The 19,335-nt window shown below is 42.1% G+C and overlaps 1 protein-coding gene across 6 annotated transcripts in view; it reads right to left on the bottom strand.

Moving 5' to 3' along the window:
- Positions 1-19,335, bottom strand: part of slc8a3 (solute carrier family 8 member 3) — a 503,015-nt gene that overhangs the window by 31,652 nt on the left and 452,028 nt on the right. For all 6 annotated transcript variants that reach the window (XM_043698123.1, XM_043698121.1, XM_043698124.1 and 3 more), the window contains one exon: positions 9,889-9,988. In XM_043698123.1, coding sequence (XP_043554058.1) covers positions 9,889-9,988 — 100 coding nt within the window. The remainder of the gene's footprint in view (positions 1-9,888; positions 9,989-19,335) is intronic.

Here is a 19,335-nt window from a genome sequence, read left to right as displayed (position 1 = left end):
ATCTACCTGCAACTCCACTTTCAAGGAGCTATGGACCTGCACCTCAAGGTCTCTTTGTTCAGCAACACTCCCTAGGACCTTACCATTAAGTGTATAAGTCCTGCTAAGATTTGCTTTCCCAAAATGCAGCATCTCGCATTTATCTGAATTAAATTCCATCTGCCACTTCTCGACCCATTGGCCCATCTGGTCCAGATCCTATTGTAATCTGAGGTAACTCTCTTTACTGTCCACTACACCTCCAATTTTGGTATCATCTGCAAACTTATTAACTGTACCTCTTATGCTCGAATCCAAATCATTAATGTAAATGTCAGAAGTAGTGGACCCAGCACTGATCCTTGTGGCACTCCACTGGTCACAGGCCTCCAGTCTGAAAAACAACCCTCCACCACCACCCTCTGTCTTCTACCTTTGAGCCACTTCCTGTGTTCTTCCCAACTATTCTACAAACTTGACAAATATTTACTGAACACAATGCCTGGTCTCAGCAGAGGGAAAGCAAGAGTTAACAGCTGCTGAGTGGCAAACCCTGACACACTGCAGTGAATGAAATGGCTGTGTTATCACAGATTGCAGGCGATGCTGATGACATTCTGATCTGATATCGTATTAGTCAGTAATGTAACTTTGTTCTAGAACCAATTACAAAAAGTTGGAGCTCCAATTGTTTGCAATTCTCTGATGAAATCTTCAAATCCTTTTAAGATATTGGCTAGATGCACACTGATACATAATGGATTTAGTGAAATGGTTAGGACATCAGTGCACAACATCAGACTATCATTTGATCACGATAATTTTAGTCATGGAATCACAAAGATATACAGCATGGATACCGACCCTTTCGTTCAATTCGTCCATGCCGAACAGATATCCTAAATTAATCTAATCCCATTTGCCAGCACTTGGCCCACATCCCTCTCAGTCACTATGAACTAATTCATCTGAAGGTTTGGATACTGGCAAGTCAATTTATTGCAATTTATCATGCTGTTAATAGATGTTCGGTAGTCAAACAAAGCATTCAAACCACTTGGTCTTGCATCTCTGAACCTCAGTTGCTCACCTTCTACCCATTCCTGGAGACTCTCATACCACTTCAAGTGGTGTAATGGTAGTGTCCCTACCTCTGAGCCCGGACACCTGGTTTCAAGCCCCACCTACTCCAAATATGTATAATCACATCTTTGAGCAGGTTGATTAGAAAACATCCACAACCGTTCTACCATACCTCTCTCCAGGGATCCAGCAACAAGTGAAGACCTACCTGCAATACCGGCAGCCTCCATCATTCCCAGTGCGCTGCTGGCAACAGAGAACTACAAACCTCTGACTGGCCAGCAGCTCTCAAGGTTTGAACTACTGTCCACGTAATGCCTCACAAGCTTGAAGAATGCATCAAATGTTCTTATAAGTTCTGCATTGGCAGCCATTTCTGCAGTTATACCCCATTAGACCAAGATGTCATCTGCTATACCACGTTATGGCGGCAAGAAAGATATTTACTTATTCCTCGCTACATTTTTCTACTCGCCCTGATGCAGTCCTGTACCTCTCAAATCTACAAGGATAATTCAGCAACTTCTCAGCCAGATTTTGACCTGCTCCACTTTCAGAAAAATGTGGTGAGATCTCATAGAACCCTATGCAATTCTAACTGGACTAGACACGGTGAATGCAGGGAGGAAATTCACGATGGCAAGAGTCCAGAACCAGGGGTGATAGGTTAAGGATACAGGAGTACACTATTGAGGACTGAGATGAGAGAAACTCCTTCAGCCAGACAGTGGAATTTGCTACCACAGAAAGCCATAGAGGTCAAAACATTCTGATTTCACGGAGGAGTTGGATACAGAACTTGGGGCTAAAGGAGATCAATGGATCTGAGGGAAAAATGTGGACAGGTTATGGAGTTGGGTGATTAGCCATGATCATAATGAACGGTGGAGCAGGCCAGGAAAGATGGAATGCCCTACTGTTTTCTATACTTCTCAAACAAGCCAATAAGAGTGGGCTTTTTTATATGGCTTGTCTTTCATCTAGCCATAATCCACATGCTTTTTGATTGCTGATTGATGTCTTTGCCATTTCCTGCCTTATTTTTCTGGTGCTGTCCTTTCATTCACCATTTGTTTTGCTTGCTGCCTTTTCACTTGCCATCCTTTCCCAATGCATTGTGATTGTTATGTAGTCACATTCAGGGCTAGAGGTGAGAGAGACTAGAAGAGTTGGCTGTTCTTAAACATAACCTTTATTCGAACATTGCCTTCTCCCTACATGCAGGACAAGGCTTTGCACAAGGGTTCACATCCAACCATCTCTCAGTACATTAGTTCTGGCAGTCACGAGATCTTGCATCCCGAAACGTCGATTCTCCTGTTCCCTGGATGCTGCCTGACCTGCTGCGCTTTTCCAGCAACACATTTCCATCTCTGATCTCCAGCATCTGCAGACCTCACTTTCTCCTCATTGATGATGTAGCCTATCTTGTTAGCGTGTTCACATTAATCCTTTACACTATAACAGTAACCCAGTGTTGCAGGCATATCTGTGTTAGCACCTATCTGAAGCAGACAGTGCAACAGGTAAAGGGCATGCAATGAAGAGAGATAAGGGTGCAGTGTGCAAAGATGTTTGCTACAATGTCAAATACCACAACTCAACCCAATTCAAAATTGCTTAAAAGATGAACATTTCTACTTCAAATTTCACATTGAGAACTTGATTGGACTTCTTCCTGCAGGCACCCGAACCTCTTTGACATGCTGCCAATGTCAAACTAAACTAAAATGTATGAAGCATCATTTATGCCTTGGAAGCCGGTGTGCTCAAATTCAGTTCCGGTCTGTCTGATATTCTCAGTAAACTGCGTTATGCTTGTGCAATCAACTTTCCGCTATTTTACTAGGCTTGGGAGAATCAGGATACCTGGTTTATGCAGCCATTGAAATGCAAAAATTGGGGATAGATTCAGTCTCTGACATGATCCCGTAGATTGTCTTTCCTCTAGCCAGTTGGCCATATGGAGTGCTCCATTGGTTGTCAATCTACCTCTTTCCAGAATCTTCTATAACCATATAATGAAGCCAAGAAACCACTTCTCACTAGTTTACAGGCACTGAAAGGGCGGGAAATTCTGGTTTAAGCTTTAAAATGCTTTAAAAATGCCCCAAGCTTTAAGATACTGCAGCCAATGAAAGGGGATTTAGTATTTATTGCTTTAGATGCTATGATGATTGTTCTGTGAGTTAACATGGGAGCGGTAGCAAGAGATCAATGGAAACTTCTCTACTCAAGAGAACTTAAGCATAATCTCTACAATTGTGTCCTCACGGTTTAACAATTTGTGAGCCCACGTGCCCAGGGAATTCATCCAAATCCTGGGCAGGAAAAGAGGAAAACAATTCTGCTGGAATTGTGTCCATAGAAGGGTTTAAGAGCAGGATGGGGAACGGGTTGTGTGGGTGTTGGTGAGTCTTGGTCTTGATTTTCTTGGCGATGGTGAGAACTCCTACAACTCTTTGTGATGATGCTGTTGCTTGAACAAGATTCGTTTGTCCTTTTTTTTTTGAAGAGAGATGGTAAATGCAGAGGTGCCAAGGAGTCCAGGGAGTTAAACAATTTAACTCCCTTTGAGTCTTTTTTTTTCACATACAGTGGGGAGGGTTTTAAACATATAAAAGGCCTTCAAAACCCAGGGCAGAGTATTTAATAATGGAAGGGGAGTGGCCAGTTCTCCCAATTCAGGTTTTCTTCTTGTTTGTTTTCAGGGGCAGCAGTCACAAGATCTGAGAGTCCAGGGGAGTTGCAAGCTTCAGTAAAGAACTCCTCTGACTTGCTTCTGAAATTTCTCTCTGGATGTTGTTCCCTTTTACCTTTTTGCCAAGGGATGTTACTGCATCAGAACATTTGATTAGTAATAGTTACTGTCGCGGATCGATTAAGTTTCCCAATAGTTAAGTTATTCTAAATTCCACTTTCTTTCGTTCGCGTTTCAACTATTGTGTCTAAATTCTGATTTGCATAAAGCCGAGTGGTTTGACCAGCTGCATCACACCTGGAATATCCATTTCACATCTGCCTTTAAAATAAGAAAACATTAGGGTCAAGGCTACCTTCTTAAAATAATTTGTGGGGCTCTGGCCTGGTCCATAACATACTCACCAAGGGTAGCTAAACGGCCAGACAGAAATCAGACAGAATAGAATTTAATGAACATGTAGATGTGCCTCTGAGGGAACCTATGGTGTCACCGTGACCTCAGTAGTCACGTGTTAGTACTCTGCTAGGAGGCTGGAAACTCTACGCTGCACAACAGCCTCACCATCATTGCAAAGCCTGTTAACAAAACATTGCGATGGAAGTCTGGCTTGAGAGTTACAAAGAGCCTAAGAATCAAAATTACAACAAAATTTGTCCGAATGAGAGGTAGATGTTAGCCTGAGAATACACGTGGGTGGAGATGGTGGAATATAAAACAATTGTCGAGAATCTAATGTCACAAGGGTGGGACCCGTGTAGCTCCAGTCACACTGATGTAACGTTCAATAGAGTTATACCTGGTCAACCAAAAGTCTTTGGGTCTTTATTTTTACATACAGGGGGGAGGATTTTAAACATGCAAAAGGCCTCTAAAACTCAGGGCAGGGGGGTAATATTTGCAAGTATTGTACACCAGTGTGCCTTTGCTTCTCATCCCATAACCTCCGTTTGAAAATATCTGAAAACATCTCCTGCCTTATCTCTGTTCATCTACAAGACTGTGGAATGCCGTGGAGGTGTGAAAGGAGCTGGATTAACAACAAGAAAAACAAAGATGTAACTTGTATCTCAACAGCATCTTGCATGACCTTAGAAGATCTCAAAGTGCCTCGTAAATAATGGCAGGACAGTGGCTCAGTGGTTAGCACTGCTGCCTCACAGCGCCACGGACCCAGGTTCAATTCCTACCTTGGGCGACTGTCTGTGTGGAGTTTGCACATTCTCCCCGTGTCTGCATGGGTTTCCTCCCACAGTCCAAAGATGTGCAGGTCAGGTGAATTGGCCATGTTAAGTTGCCCATAGTGTGAGGTGCATTAGTCAGGGGTAAATATAGGGGAATGGGTCTGGATGAGTTGCTCTTCGGAGGGTCGGTGTGGACTTGTTGGGCCAAAGGGCCTGTTTCCACACTGTAGGGAATCTAATCTCACTGACGAAAACAGGATGATTGTATCCCTGGGCTGGCAATCCAGACAGTGCGAGGTTAAGTTCCACCACAGCAGCTTTAAAATATGGAAATAATTTTTATGGATGTAAAGACGATGGCAGTGGTCGAAGTGGCTGTGAAATTGTCAGTTTGACCCAGAAAGCCAGTTGGATCACAGACATCATTACAGAAAGATATCTGCTGTCCTCACCCAACCTGACCTGTGTGTAACTCCAATCCACCACCAACACGATTACTTTCTGATCGAATGACTCAGTCATATTTAACTGTTACAAAGGGCTCCAGTGCAAGCAGGGATGGAGAATAAATGCCAGCCTTCCCAATGAGAAAGAACAAAACAATGAGAGCACTAAATAGAACATGCACAGATTTATTTCGGCATTTAGCATGTCAATTTATTTTCCTTAATTACTGAGCTTGGTGGCTCAGTGGCTAGCACTGCTGCCACACAGCACCAGGGACCAGGTTGGATTCCCGCTTCAGGCGACTGTCTGAGTGGAGTTGAACCTTCTCCCCATGTCTGCGTGGGTTTCCTCCAAGTGCTCCGGTTTCCTCCCACAGTCCAAAGATGTGCAGTTTCGGTGGATTGGCCATTCTAAATTGTCCATATTGTCCAGCGATGTGCAGGCTGGGTGGATTAGCCATGGAAAATGCAGAGTTACAGGGATAGGGTGGGGGGGGTGGGTCTGATTGGTCGGAGGGTCGGTGTGGACTTGATGGACCGAACCGGCCTGCTTCCACACTCTAGGGATTCTATGGTTTTTATGACTCCTGCTAAGTGCTGCTGATTTTTGCATTTCTGGCATCCATTGGGTAAATTCAATACTTAAATGTTGTGGCAGCGATGAAAAGTACATCTGATGGTTGTTTTGATTTCTGGACAGTCAACTCAGATTGTGGTATCTGATAAAATGGAGCATTGTCCCTAAATATTCTCGTTCAAGTAACATAACTTGCACTCTTTAACACGATGGCTGCTTGTCAAACCAAATCAGGCTGTAACTAAGCAAAAGTGCACTTTCAGTAATTTCAAAGTTGACAGATGGGATGTTTTGACATGGGCTTTCCTTGGGATATGGCCATCGTTAATTCCACAGAAAACATCCCGTTGCCTGTGACACAAGCTTGTCTGGATCAGATCGTCAACATGTCAGAACAATCATCAATAATATTTGCATGGTCTGGAAATTGCATAAGAATTATTTGCACAGCTGCTATGTTATCAGCCAGCATACTGTCTCATGAGATAGTCTGTGCAGTAAATGGAAGTACGCGTCCATATTATTCACATGTCACCTTTGTGACATTCGAGCACAGTTAAAAAAATGCCACTCTTCTTTCAAGGCAACAATTAACAATGGGTTTGAAAGATGATTTGTTTCCTCTGCTCCAGCAAAAATAAATTCCCAATATGTGATTCTTAGGATGATAGATACCTACTGCACAGAAGGAAGCCATTGTGCCCACTGTGCCTGTGATGGCTCTCTGAAAGATCAGTCGTGCTTATTCATAAGACCATAAGACATAGGAGCAGAAATTAGGGAAAATCAGCCCATCGAACCTGCTCTGCCTTTCAATTCATGGCTGCTTCTTACCTGCAATTCTGTAAATTCCTTGTCTGTTCGACTCTTTTAAAACTGCTTTTGGAATCAGTTGCTACTATCCTTTTCATGTGGAGCACTGCAGGCGCTCCAAGTGAGGACATCTTTACTCAGCTCTTCTCTGAATCTATTGTCCTCGATTTTAAATCTATTACCTCTGGTTACTCAAAGAGGACTTTTTTTTTTCCAACTCCAGACCTCATCAGCACAAAACCTCTATGAGCTCATTTCCTCACCTTGCCTGTTCCAATCAGAATCATCTTAACTTTTGCAAACTCTCCCTATGACTGAGGCCCTTAATTTTATATATATGTAAACACCAAGATTTCTTATACATTTAATTCTTAAGTCTACAACTTCCTGCATTTCTATTTATCATTGCTGAGTTGTATACAATGTGCCAACATTTTATACTATACCCTACCACCAAGGCTAAGCCATTTATTGAAATAGTAAAGTGCTTTGAACACGAAACTGACTTCCCAAAATCACCTCCCAATCTGAAAGACTTATGCGAACCACCAGCGTATGTTGTATTTCCCTGAGCCAATTCCATATCTAAAACACCACTTTCTCTAAGCTTCTATCATTTTGGAAATCCTCCCACTTTACCTTTTGATCAAAAACGTCTCTCAAAAATCCACACCACACCAGCTTGTTTAACCTTCTCTGTTACCACATCAAACAATTCAATCAAGTTAGAATCCCTACAATGTGGAAAGAGGCCATTTGGCCCATCAAGTCAACTTTGGCCTTCCAAAAGCATCCTACCCACCATCCCCCATCACCTTGCATTTCCCATGGACACTAACCCACTTAGCTTGCATTTCCGTGGACACCACAGACAACTTAGCATTGACCTTAACTACCCATCTTTGGACTGTGGGAGGAAACTGGAACACCTGGAGAAAACCCACACAGACACAAGGAGAATTTGCAAACTCCACATAGACAGTTGCTTGAGGGTGAAATTGAACCCAGGACCCTTGTGATGTGAGGTAACAGTGCTAACCACTGAGCCACCATGCCAGATGCAATTTGATTTGACAAATCACTGCTAGTTTGATTAATCCACTTGGTTCTAAACAAAGTTCATTTTGTTCTTGACAATGTTTCCAGTAACCTGCCGATTTTAGGTTAATCATTCTTTATTTTCCTGATTTATCTCTGTTCCCTTTCGTTGAATTGTAGTAGAGGATTCGAAGAATTGATAAGCGGTGGAAGACTTTAAAGCAGGTATTTCGTAATTCTCAACAAAGGTATATTCCAATGAGAAGGAAAGACTCTACAGGAAAGAGCCACCACCTGGGAATAAATAAGGAAGTTACAGTATAACATTGGAAGAGAAAGCCCATAATGTTTCCAAGTTTAGTGGCAGACCAGAAGATTGGGATAATTTTAGAAACCAGCAAATGATGACAAAAAAGTGAGATTAGAGTATGAGAGTAAACTAGCAAGAAATATAAAAATAGAGAATAAGTTCTTGAAGTATATGGCAAAGAAGAGAATAGCTCTCTGGATGAGGCCTGGCAATTCATAATGGGAATCAAAGAAATAGCAAGTATTTGAACAAATATTTTGTATTTATCTTCAAGGTAGAAGACACAACAAGAATCCCTGGAATAGGAGACATATCAAGAGGCAAAAGGAAGGGGAGAACTAAAACAATCACGATCACTAGGGAAAATTGCTAGAACTCATAGAACTGAAGCCTGCATCACTGGGCCTTAAGTAAGTGACTGAATAGATAATGGTTAGAATAGCTGTAATCTTGTAAAGAGGTCCTGGTGGATTGATAAAATGGAAATCTAACTCTTCTGAGGGAGACAGAATGCAGGTAATGTAGGCTAGTTAGCTGAACTAGCCTACTGTCACTGGGAAAATGCTGGAATCCATTATTAAAATGTAGCAGGACATTTAGAGATTTTCTATGGGCATGATTTTCCAAAAGAGAATCATGCTTGCCAACTTATTTTATAGTTAGTATATTTATTAATTCTGGAATATGCCGAGACTCCATTCTTACTTAGTCTCCAAAACCTACCAATATCCTAATTCCTTAGTCTCTGCGTTTGTTGTAAGTTGTTTATTTAGTTTGTTCTGGCCATGAGGACACATCCCTCTGCACTGGAGCTCATAAAGAAAATGGGACAAAAAAAATAAAGTTTTGGGTATGGATTCTGCAATACACTCACAATCACAGACTCTGTGCTCTGGACTACCCCAGTGGGTACTTTGAGAAAGATGGCCACTGGCAAACTGGACTTTTCAAATGGTCTGAATTCTTTTTGGAGAATGAATGCTGAAGAACACACATATTCCATGTGTAATGTCTCTGTGGGGTCAGGTGGAAATGAGGGACTGCTGGCCCCTGATTGGCAGGTCGGTTCCCAGACAGCAGGATTTCCAATAGTGCAAAACTCAAAAATGAGGAAAGTCAGAGAATCCCTACAGCACAGAAAGAGGCCATTCAGTCCATCAAGTTGACAATGACCCTCAAAACTGCATCCCACCCAGACCCAACCCCCATACTTCCTATGGCCAATCCCCCTAGTGTGGACATCTTTGGACTGTGGGCGGAAACTAGAGCACACAGAGCAGGCCCACGCAGACACGGGGAGAATGTGCAAACTGCACAAACTGACCGTTAACCGAGGCTGGAATCAAACCCAGGTCCCTGGCACTGTGAGGCAGCAGTGCTAACCACTGTGCCATCCTCAAAGGTGTCCAACAGTAATCACTTAAGTGCCTGAAAAGCATTTGATTCCATGATGCCTTTTCAATGAATCTGATGGGGCATGCTGCCATTCTCCAGCCAGTGGATATGACCTTTGTTGGGCCACTTAGCACTTACCTGATGACAGAGTTTGCATTTAATCACAATGCTGAAAATGTAGGTGATCAAACATTAAATCCTATCAACAAGCATCCCTAATGACATCATTCTTGGTAGTCAAAGAAAAGTGAATGTTTTTCTCAAGGGTCATGTTCATGTCTTGTTTCCAACTCACAGGAGGATTAGGTCTCATGTTAAAAACAGCCTACTGAACAGGCAGATCTTATGGTAATAGTTCTTACCAGCACTGACTGTGATGGCCTCCATGAACTGATCCCGCCAGGAATGTGTTCCTACCACGAGTGCTAGGTTCGTTTTCTTTATTAGCTTGTCCACTGTGCTCTGTCGGTGAAAAGGACACAGATTAAATCAAAGGACAAAAAAAGGCATATATCCCCACACACCAGTTGAGGCTACCACACAGGACTCTCCATCTCAACCTCTCTTTTTGCCTGAGGCATGTGACCCTCACACTAAACCATTACCAGTTGTCTCTCTCTAATGAGGGAATTGGGATAATGGTTTACTCTATGATACTGCAACTTATAGCTGCTATGCAAACAATATGGGCAGAAAAATGCCATAAATCTGTTCAGTTTATCGCAACCAGGCATGTCGCCTTACAAATCAGAGGACATGCACTCCTACTCCACCTTATGTCACATTAGAAAATCAAATAAGAACCAGGGCAAGATAGGAAAAGAAATGGAAAATTCCCCTTCAATTCCCCTTATTGATTGAAACTGATATAAGAGATCAGTCTTTCCCTGATTTATGTTACAGCTTACCTACCTGATCTCCACTCCAACTAAACAAGCATACAAGTTTCATTTGAAAGAATACAGTGAATAAACTGCATGACCTGGCAATCTGTTCCACATTTCATAGGGAAAAGAAACACAGAGCGTTAACTTAGGTTCACTGCTGCACAATGTGTAAACAGGACCCAATGTCTCCCCTAACCTGGTCGGTTGAAATAATCAGTCCATCACTGTTTCATGATCTTACAAACCTGGATCAAGCCACTCCAAACATTTTGCTAATGATTCCAGGCTAGGCTTATCACTGTCATCAAAGGTGGCTAAGGCATTAAAAATTGGGAATTATGTTATCAAATACCACTATACCCTTTCCAAAATCTCAGTATTCATTATCAGATGATGAGACCAAAGCTTGTGAGGCAAAAATGATTTTATTTTTAATGTAGCGAATCTTCCCACAAATACATGCTGGATTCCTGATTACTTTAGCTATTGATTAACAGCATTAACATTAGACCATAGAGATTCATATTCTAATTAAGCTTTTATTCCAGCACTCTCTGTCATTCTTTTCCCTGTGTGGCACATGTAGGTTTAGCATTTGACATTCCCAGGTGCCTCACCTGACACTTCCCAAGTGAGCCATCATTTGTCAAACAAAGGTTTAGTTGTTCAGCCTATCTGGATCTGCATGTGGTAACTGAGTAACCTGCACTGTCCTGTCTCAGATATCTTGGTGTTAGTGCAAATGTGCCTTAAATCCTGAACACAGATATCTAGATCATTTTGCAATACACTGCAAAAGAACGGGTACCCAGTGAACACAGTCTGCCGATTTCTCAGCAACAAACTCAAACAAGCAGACAAAACACGTCTAGAAACCCTAGCTACTCTCCCCTACATCAAAGACATCTTGGAAATGACTGCCAGACTACTCAGACCTCTTGGCATCATGGTAGCCCACAAACCTACCAACACACTAAAACAGCAGCTAATGAACTTGAAAGACCTTGACAGACAACAAGGTAAACTAATGTCATTTACAAAATATCTTGCAAGAACTGTAACAAACACTACAATGGACAAACAGGCAGAAAACAAGCCACCAGGATACATGAACATCAACTAGCCACAAAAAGACATGTCTCACTCTCACTAGTATTCTTACATATGGATGAGGAAGGACATCACTTCGACTGGGACAACACATCCATCCTAGGACAAGCCAAACAGAGACATGCACGAGAATTCCTTGAAGCATGGCATTCCAACTGGAACTCTATCAACAAACACATTGACTTGGATTCCATTTACCACCCCCTGAGAAAAAGAACAGGAAATGACATCATCACAGGAAATGGCATCACTACAGGAAATGACACCGCCAACCCAAGGAAACCTAAACACATAAATAGAAAGCGGGCCATACCATCAGTGCTTCATCCTTAAGCTCACTGATGATGTTACCTAGTATGGTGACGAAACATCTGAAAACAAACCTTCCAGCTCAGCGAGCAAACTTACATCCAGAATGTCAACCTGAGCTTCTCAAAACTATCTAGATCATTATCAGAACAGTAAGTAACAAAGGTCCCAACACTAATCCCTGCAGGAAGCCAATGGTAATTGGCTCAATGGTGAAGTGGCAAAGGTAAGGCTGCCATAATCCCATCAGAATGCTTGCTTTAGTAGACAGAGACAACTGATGGTGGTTTAATCTGAGTGTCACCAAACCTTAGGTGAGAGGAGAGGTTGAAAAGGAGAGTCATTCATGGTAACCTCAGCCCTTACAGGAATTGAACCCACACTGATGGTATCTCTCTGTATCAAAAATCAGCCGTCAAGCCAACTGAGCTAAGCAAGCCCCAAATGGGTAGCATCTTGCATGTGAATTGGAAACTTTGAGTTCAAGTTTCACTTCAAGAGTTATTGGCCAAAGAAGGTACTTTCACAGTATAGCCAAATGAATTGAGTTTCAATCTGTGAAAATCCTCCCAGCAATGGTTGGTGCTAAGAGTGGGAGAAATTCCTGGTCAGGCAAACGGTGGGAATAAAAATGCAGCTTTCATAGTTCTGGATGAAAACATGAACATAAAGGTGCTGCCTCACTCTTGTAGTGGGGTTCAGGTCACTTAGTTAGCTGGATGATGAGTGTGCATTTGATTGGTGCCAAAGATACAAGGTTTGATCAACTTTGCAGCTGGGGTGAATTCAGAACCTTTTCTAACTGTGAAGGAGATTGTGACACTGTGGGTCAGACTGGCTTTTGGGAGGAAAACTAAAGAAGAATGACCGGGCTCTGAAGCAGACCCAAATCCATTAACAGCACACCACGGTGGCTCAGTGGTTAGCACTGCTACCCCACCGTGCCAGGAGCATGGGTTCGATTCCACCCTTGGTTGACTGTTTGTGTGGAGTTTACACATTCTCCTCGTGCCTGCATGGGTTTCTTCTGGAGCTCCACTCTCCTCCAAAGATATGCAGGCTAGGTGGACTGGCCTTCCTAAATTGCCCATAGTGTTCAGGAATGTTAGGTTAGGTGGATTAGCCATTGGGAATAGAGGGAAGTGGGTGTGTGTGGGTTGCTCTTCAGAGGGTCAGTGAGGACTGACACACACCTTAGGGATTCTATGAACTGTTTACCAAGCAGGAGCATTCAGTCAATTATCAATTCACTGTAGCAGACTTCCACTAATTCCACACGATTCTATACTACAGTGAGGTACCTTGTCAAAATCTTCTCAAGCCCAGGAAAACAATGCCAATTGGGTTGACTTCATCTACTAACCCGAAGACTTCTTTAAAAAAAAAACAGACTGGTAGAGTGTAATCTTCTTTTCCAGAAACCTTGCTGGGTGTCTAGTGTACCTTTCCTGTCTAAGTGGTAATATATTCTATCGCTAATGACTCCCTGAAGCATTACTGATGTCATGCTACTAAGACTATAATTACCTGGTTCTGCTTTATCCATTTTTAAAACAAAACTAAATCCACACTGGCATGATTCCAGTCTTAGTGACCTTATACAAGCCAATTATTCTTTCAAAACTATATACTCACTTTAATTATTTTCAATGTCAACAGCATAATTTAGTACAGTCGGTTACTCATCATTTTGCATAGTGAAGCAAGTACATATTTAGCAACTATGGGATGCTCTGAGGTTCCTTACTTATTTATTCTTATCTTCCAATGTCCTAATACAGTCCCTTTGCTAAAATATCTCTTCCCATTACTACCAAGGGAGTCCATGTTCCACTTTGCCATTAATGTGTTAGTGTTATGGATAGTAGATTTGGTTATTTTTAACTGCTTTTCCGTGCATCAACAGTTTTAATTGAAAATAAATTATGTCTTACATATCTTTGTACATGTCAAGTTTGCAACTTGACGTCTTATTACCATATTCCCTACTTTCAGGGGCATATCTGACTTGAATCAGTTCAACTTTGCCCTTAAAACTTTCCATCTACATTTCATATTGAAATGGAATTAATTTGTTCCAAATTTCTGCCATTCAAATAAAGTTAGTCTTTTCTGAACCTGGATTTAATTGTAGATTTCCAATTGGTTTTGGCAGCTAATTGAAACCTCACTTTAGTTCATATGAACTCATACTTGGAGGTATGATATCAAGTTATGTTTAATATTAAATACTGGGTCTAGTCTATATTTGCCATTGGCTTCCTGAAACAGTGCTGGATGTTTTAATAAATCTTATAGTTGCATTTCCAACATATCACTCATGGTACATACACCTTAACATTTCAAAGATCTTTACAACAGAGGACCATCTTGGTCTAATTTATTTTGTTTCTTGAGGCAAATGTATCAGTACAATGAACAAGGTAAAGCTTTCAGAAGAACTTTGAGATCCAACTCTTGAAAGCTGAATACATCACATTCATGCACTAAGAACCATTCACATCCAGAAAGCCCCACATTTGAATGTTTGGGCTGTGGCAGCTTGTCAGTCTTACTTTTTAAAAAAATATTCACAAGACGAGGGCAACGCTGGCCAGGCCAGCATTTATTGCCCATCCTTAATTGCCCAGAGGGCAGTTAAAAATCAACCACATTGCTGTGGGTCTGGAGTCATATGTAGGCCAGACCAGGTAAGGATGGCAGATTTCCTTCCTTGAAGAACATTAATGAACCAAATTGTTTTTTTCCATCAATCAATAGTGGATTCATGGTCATCAGTAGATTCTTAATTCCAGATTTTCTTTTACTGAGTTCAAATTCTACCATCTGCCGTGGCAGCATTCAAACCCGCATCTCCAGAAAATGAACTGAGTTCCTGGTTTAATAGTCTAGCGATACTATCACTGGGTCATTGCCTATCTCCCCCCAACAATATATGGATCAACAAGTGTTACAATTAATCTCAGCATCTTTCCCTGAAGAAATGCTTCTATTCTTAATTTCAAGCATTTTGGCATGCCAAATAAAAGGATTGTTCAGATCTCTACGGTCAGATGCCATGCCAATTCAGAGGAGTCAAAATGCTGAGGTCCAAGGAGCCTGAATGTACCTCTGCGTATGCCAAAGGTTGTGTAAAAGTTAAATGTCTCCCTCATGGGGAAAAGTGCAAAAAATAAATGTCATTGGGATATTCTTAGAGAATTTCCTGCGCCTTTCCAGGAATCTCACCACTCCCATCTCAATCAGGCACAATGTAATGGTAAAGATTGACACTAGTTCCACTCAGATTCCAACGAAAGCCCCAAGGTATTCCAGACGAAAGTAAAAAAAAGGTGAATAATATCAGAGTGCATTGTTCATTTTTAAACTCATGGTTCGAGTCCCATTTGCAATATAAATAATTTGTGGGCCATTTTCGCTGGTCTGGGTGGGCATTTCACTTATTTTGACATAAGGTTAGTGGATGTCTCCTCAAGGAGCTAGAGTTTCCTCAATGCCATCCTTCTGGCACAGAGAGAATCACTGAATTTCAGAACGTCTGGGCCAGACCTACCTTTCCCAACCTGGGGACAATGTGAGTTTCTGAATTTAAACAATTCTGATGGAGGAAGGTGGGTTTTGGCAATGATGTCAATCATTCCATCACTGAGATGTTGTGTATTATGGGCAAACCACAGGATATGCATAAAGCATCAATTAAAAATACATTGCCTCCTTCACATAATGAAAATGTGTTATATACTTCACATTATGAAAGGCTGTAGCACAGATTATCTCCCTTTTTATTGTATTGAGTGATCACAGTTCTTGGTTTTGAAAAGGTAAATGATAATTAAGTAATGTGATTACCAAGCTGTTACTTTTGACAATTCCCAGCTGTCAATAGCATTGAGAAAGTGGATTACATTAGAATAGACTGCTGGATAAAGCATTATTCTGCATTGTACAATATTGGAGACCAGATGCAAGTGCATGAAATATCCCCTTGGTTTTTATCTTATCCTTGAATTTCACATCTGTCAGTACTTTGACCTTCAAAGTACTGACAGATGACTTAGCTTCTGGCTATATTCAAAGTTCAAATTGATTCTATTCAGGAGGATTTTGTGATACAATTGTTCAACAAAATTCCACTACGACCAGTTAGTTGCCTTCCAACTCCATTAACAGATTTTTTTCCCAGCAAGGTTTGTTGACACAGCTGTCAAAGTGAACTGAGAGCTTGTTGATTGTGACAGAACAATCAGATTTTTACGAAGATAATGAATATCCAATTAATGTTTCTTTATTCTGACAGATGTATGAGCTTTTCAAACACTTCCAAATGTTATTGAAATGGCCATTGAGTCCTAATTACAATGGCTACTGTAATTAGGAATAGGTTCAGCAAGGTTTGGTGGTGTAAGTGAGCTATGAGAGAATAAAGAGTGTTCAAGAATGGTAAGGAAGGAAGCTTATAATTGGTTCAGAGGTTTCCACTCTCATCTGCAGAATTGGCCAATGTCTCTTTGTACATAGGTAGTTCTTCTAGGCTCGGTACCTCGGAATTGGTCCACCTCAGATTCTGCCATGGTGCTGCTGCTGGAGGTGACAAGATAGAAGTAGCATCGGCAGGCACTGCCAGCTCAGAGACAACACTGCAATTCTTGGGAATCTCCAATTTCCCTGATTCCCACTTCAAAGTTAAAAATCCTGCCATCTGCCTCCAATGCTTAACAAGAGGAATAGCTGCGGCAGCTAAGAGCTCAGTGCATATGCTCAGGATGATGGCGAGGGGGCAGAGGTGATCATTGGTGTCATTTTACCAAGGATCAGAGAAACAGATGAAGAGGTCTACTTTGCTTGAAACCCTACATGTTATAAAGCTCAATGTTTAGTTGGAAGTTCAACACTAAGAATGACAATCAATCACTATTTTGTTTCACCTCCATGAAGAGAAGCATGTTGGCACTGCTGGCTCACAATGCCAGGGACCCAGGTTCGATTCCAGCCTTAGGCGATTGTCTGTGTGGAGTTTGCACATTCTCCCTGTGTCTGTGTGGATTTCATCCCAGAGTCCAAAGGTGTGCAGATTAGATGGGTTAGCCATCGTAAAGCCCCATGCAGGGTTATGTGGTTGGGGTATGGGTTTGGTTCTGGGTTGGATACTCTTCAGAGAGTCAGTACCGACCCAATGGGCCGAAGGACCTCTTCCTGCACCTGTAAGCGTTCTACTTCACATGATTCTTTCATGTTACTGGAAATTACACTTTAACAAAGAACATACACACACTTATATAGCTCTGACAGAGGAAGGGCTGCAAGTAAATCCACATGTTAAATTATTGATACGTATCTCTGTAACCAGATCCTCACTGCTAATGCTATAAAATGGTTTTTGGGATAAGTAAGACTACCTGACAACACTATTTACCTTTACAACATCAAAACTGCTGTTCCTTACAAACAGATCTATGCTTCATATGAATCAAGACTTCGTCGTGTTTGGAGTGAATGACACAGTATTGCCAGAAAGGATGCTAATGATGTGTTTTTGAAATTTTTGAAATGTAGGAGAGCTATATATAAATTAAACAGCTCAAGGTAAATCTACAAAACTGCTCCTTTGTTAGACAGAAATTTACACAGAGGCAAATTCATGCAACAGATTGAAAAAAAACGCAATAGTTTATAAGAGCAATTTTAACCATTATATTGGAATAAAAATGAACAAATAGTTTAGGTTCATTTTTCCTTTGTGATTCTTTAGATGAACAGAGAATAAATGCTTCAACTTGATTTGCTGTGATATGAAATATGGCTGAAAGCACCACAAAGCTTGATGAGCTGACAATTTAGAAAGAATTAGAAATATAGTTAATTAGCAGAAACCTCCAATACAAACAGTTCTTAAACTTTGCCAAATTGTGATCAATTTATGTATGCAGATGGATTAGGTCAGTCTTGCAAATCAGACATTAGTGGGTTCAAGTCCCATAAGATTCTAACTGACACTTCAGGGAAGAGTGCTGCACTGTAAAAGGCACTATCTTTCAGATGGGGAGGTGGTTACCCAGTGGGAATGTTACTGGGTTCATAATCCAGAATAACAGGGATGTGGGTTCAAGTCCCACCATGGCAAATAGCCAAACTTAAATTCAATTAAAGAAATGTCTGGAATTACAATCTGGTCTAGTGCAACCATGTCAATTATTGAAAAAAACACAATCTATTCTTGTTCACTAATGTCCTGTCGGGAATGTAAGGTGCCACCGTTACGTGCTCTGGCACCAAACCCACAACAATGTGACTCTAACTACCATCTGAGATGGCCTAGTAAGTTAATCATTCACCTGAACCCAGACAGGTCACCTTGAATTGACCAGATCAGAAATTACAATGGCAAATGATCCTGCAAACCCCTCCTTATCTCATCTGGGTATTGAACCAAACTAGGGAGGGCTATCCCACAGGATATTCAAGCAATTGCCTGGCATCGTCTCACTCAAAGAATCATAGCTTACAGATAAAGTTCCGAATAGTAAGCTCACCATGCCAAGGTATGTCCTGTCCACTGACATGACAGACCCAACAACACAGTGGTATACAGTCGGCAGGAAGTTGGACTCTGAGTCCTCAACATTGACTCTCGGTCCCCTGAAGTTTCATGGTATCAGGCTAAACATGACAAAGGAAACCTCCTGCTGATTAACACAGTCCACCCAGCCGATGAATCAATGCTGGTTGACATTGAACACAAGTAGATTTTTTCTGCCAAGATGCAGTTGAGGCTCTGTTTGCTCCATTTGTTCCTTTTCTGTGTTTTTACTCTTTTCTTTGCTCTCTCGTGGGTTTTTTTCTGTCCCTACACTTTTCCTCTTCTATAAGCAGCCTGGAGTGGAGATAGACAGTGGCTCGGAGCAGAGTGGGGATAGTCAGTGGGCCTGGAGCGGAGTGGGGATACACAGTGGCCTGGAACAGAGTGAGGACAGACAGTGGGCCTGGAGCAGAGTGGGGATAGACAGTGGGCCTGGAGCGGAGTGGGGATACACAGTGGCCTGGAACAAAGTGAGGACAGACAGTGGGCCTGGAGCAGAGTGGGGATAGACAGTGGGCCTGGAGCAGAGTCTGGATAGACAGTGGGCCTGGAGCAGAGTGGGGATACACAGTGGCCTGGAACAAAGTGAGGACAGACAGTGGGCCTGGAGCAGAGTGGGGATAGACAGTGGGCCTGGAGCAGAGTCTGGATAGACAGTGGGCCTGGAGCAGAGTGGGGATACACAGTGGCCTGGAACAAAGTGAGGACAGACAGTGGGCCTGGAGCAGAGTGGGGATAGACAGTGGGCCTGGAGCGGAGTAGGACAGACAGTGGGCCTGGAGCAGAGTGGGGATACACAGTGGCCTGGAACAAAGTGAGGACAGACAGTGGGCCTGGAGCAGAGTGGGGATACACAGTGGCCTGGAACAAAGTGAGGACAGACAGTGGGCCTGGAGCAGAGTGGGGATAGACAGTGGGCCTGGAGC

The sequence above is a fragment of the Chiloscyllium plagiosum genome, chromosome 10 (assembly GCF_004010195.1).
Source record: "Chiloscyllium plagiosum isolate BGI_BamShark_2017 chromosome 10, ASM401019v2, whole genome shotgun sequence".
Taxonomy (NCBI): domain Eukaryota; kingdom Metazoa; phylum Chordata; class Chondrichthyes; order Orectolobiformes; family Hemiscylliidae; genus Chiloscyllium; species Chiloscyllium plagiosum.
Note: the sequence above shows the minus strand (reverse complement) of the source record. Positions and strands in the feature narration are given on the sequence as shown.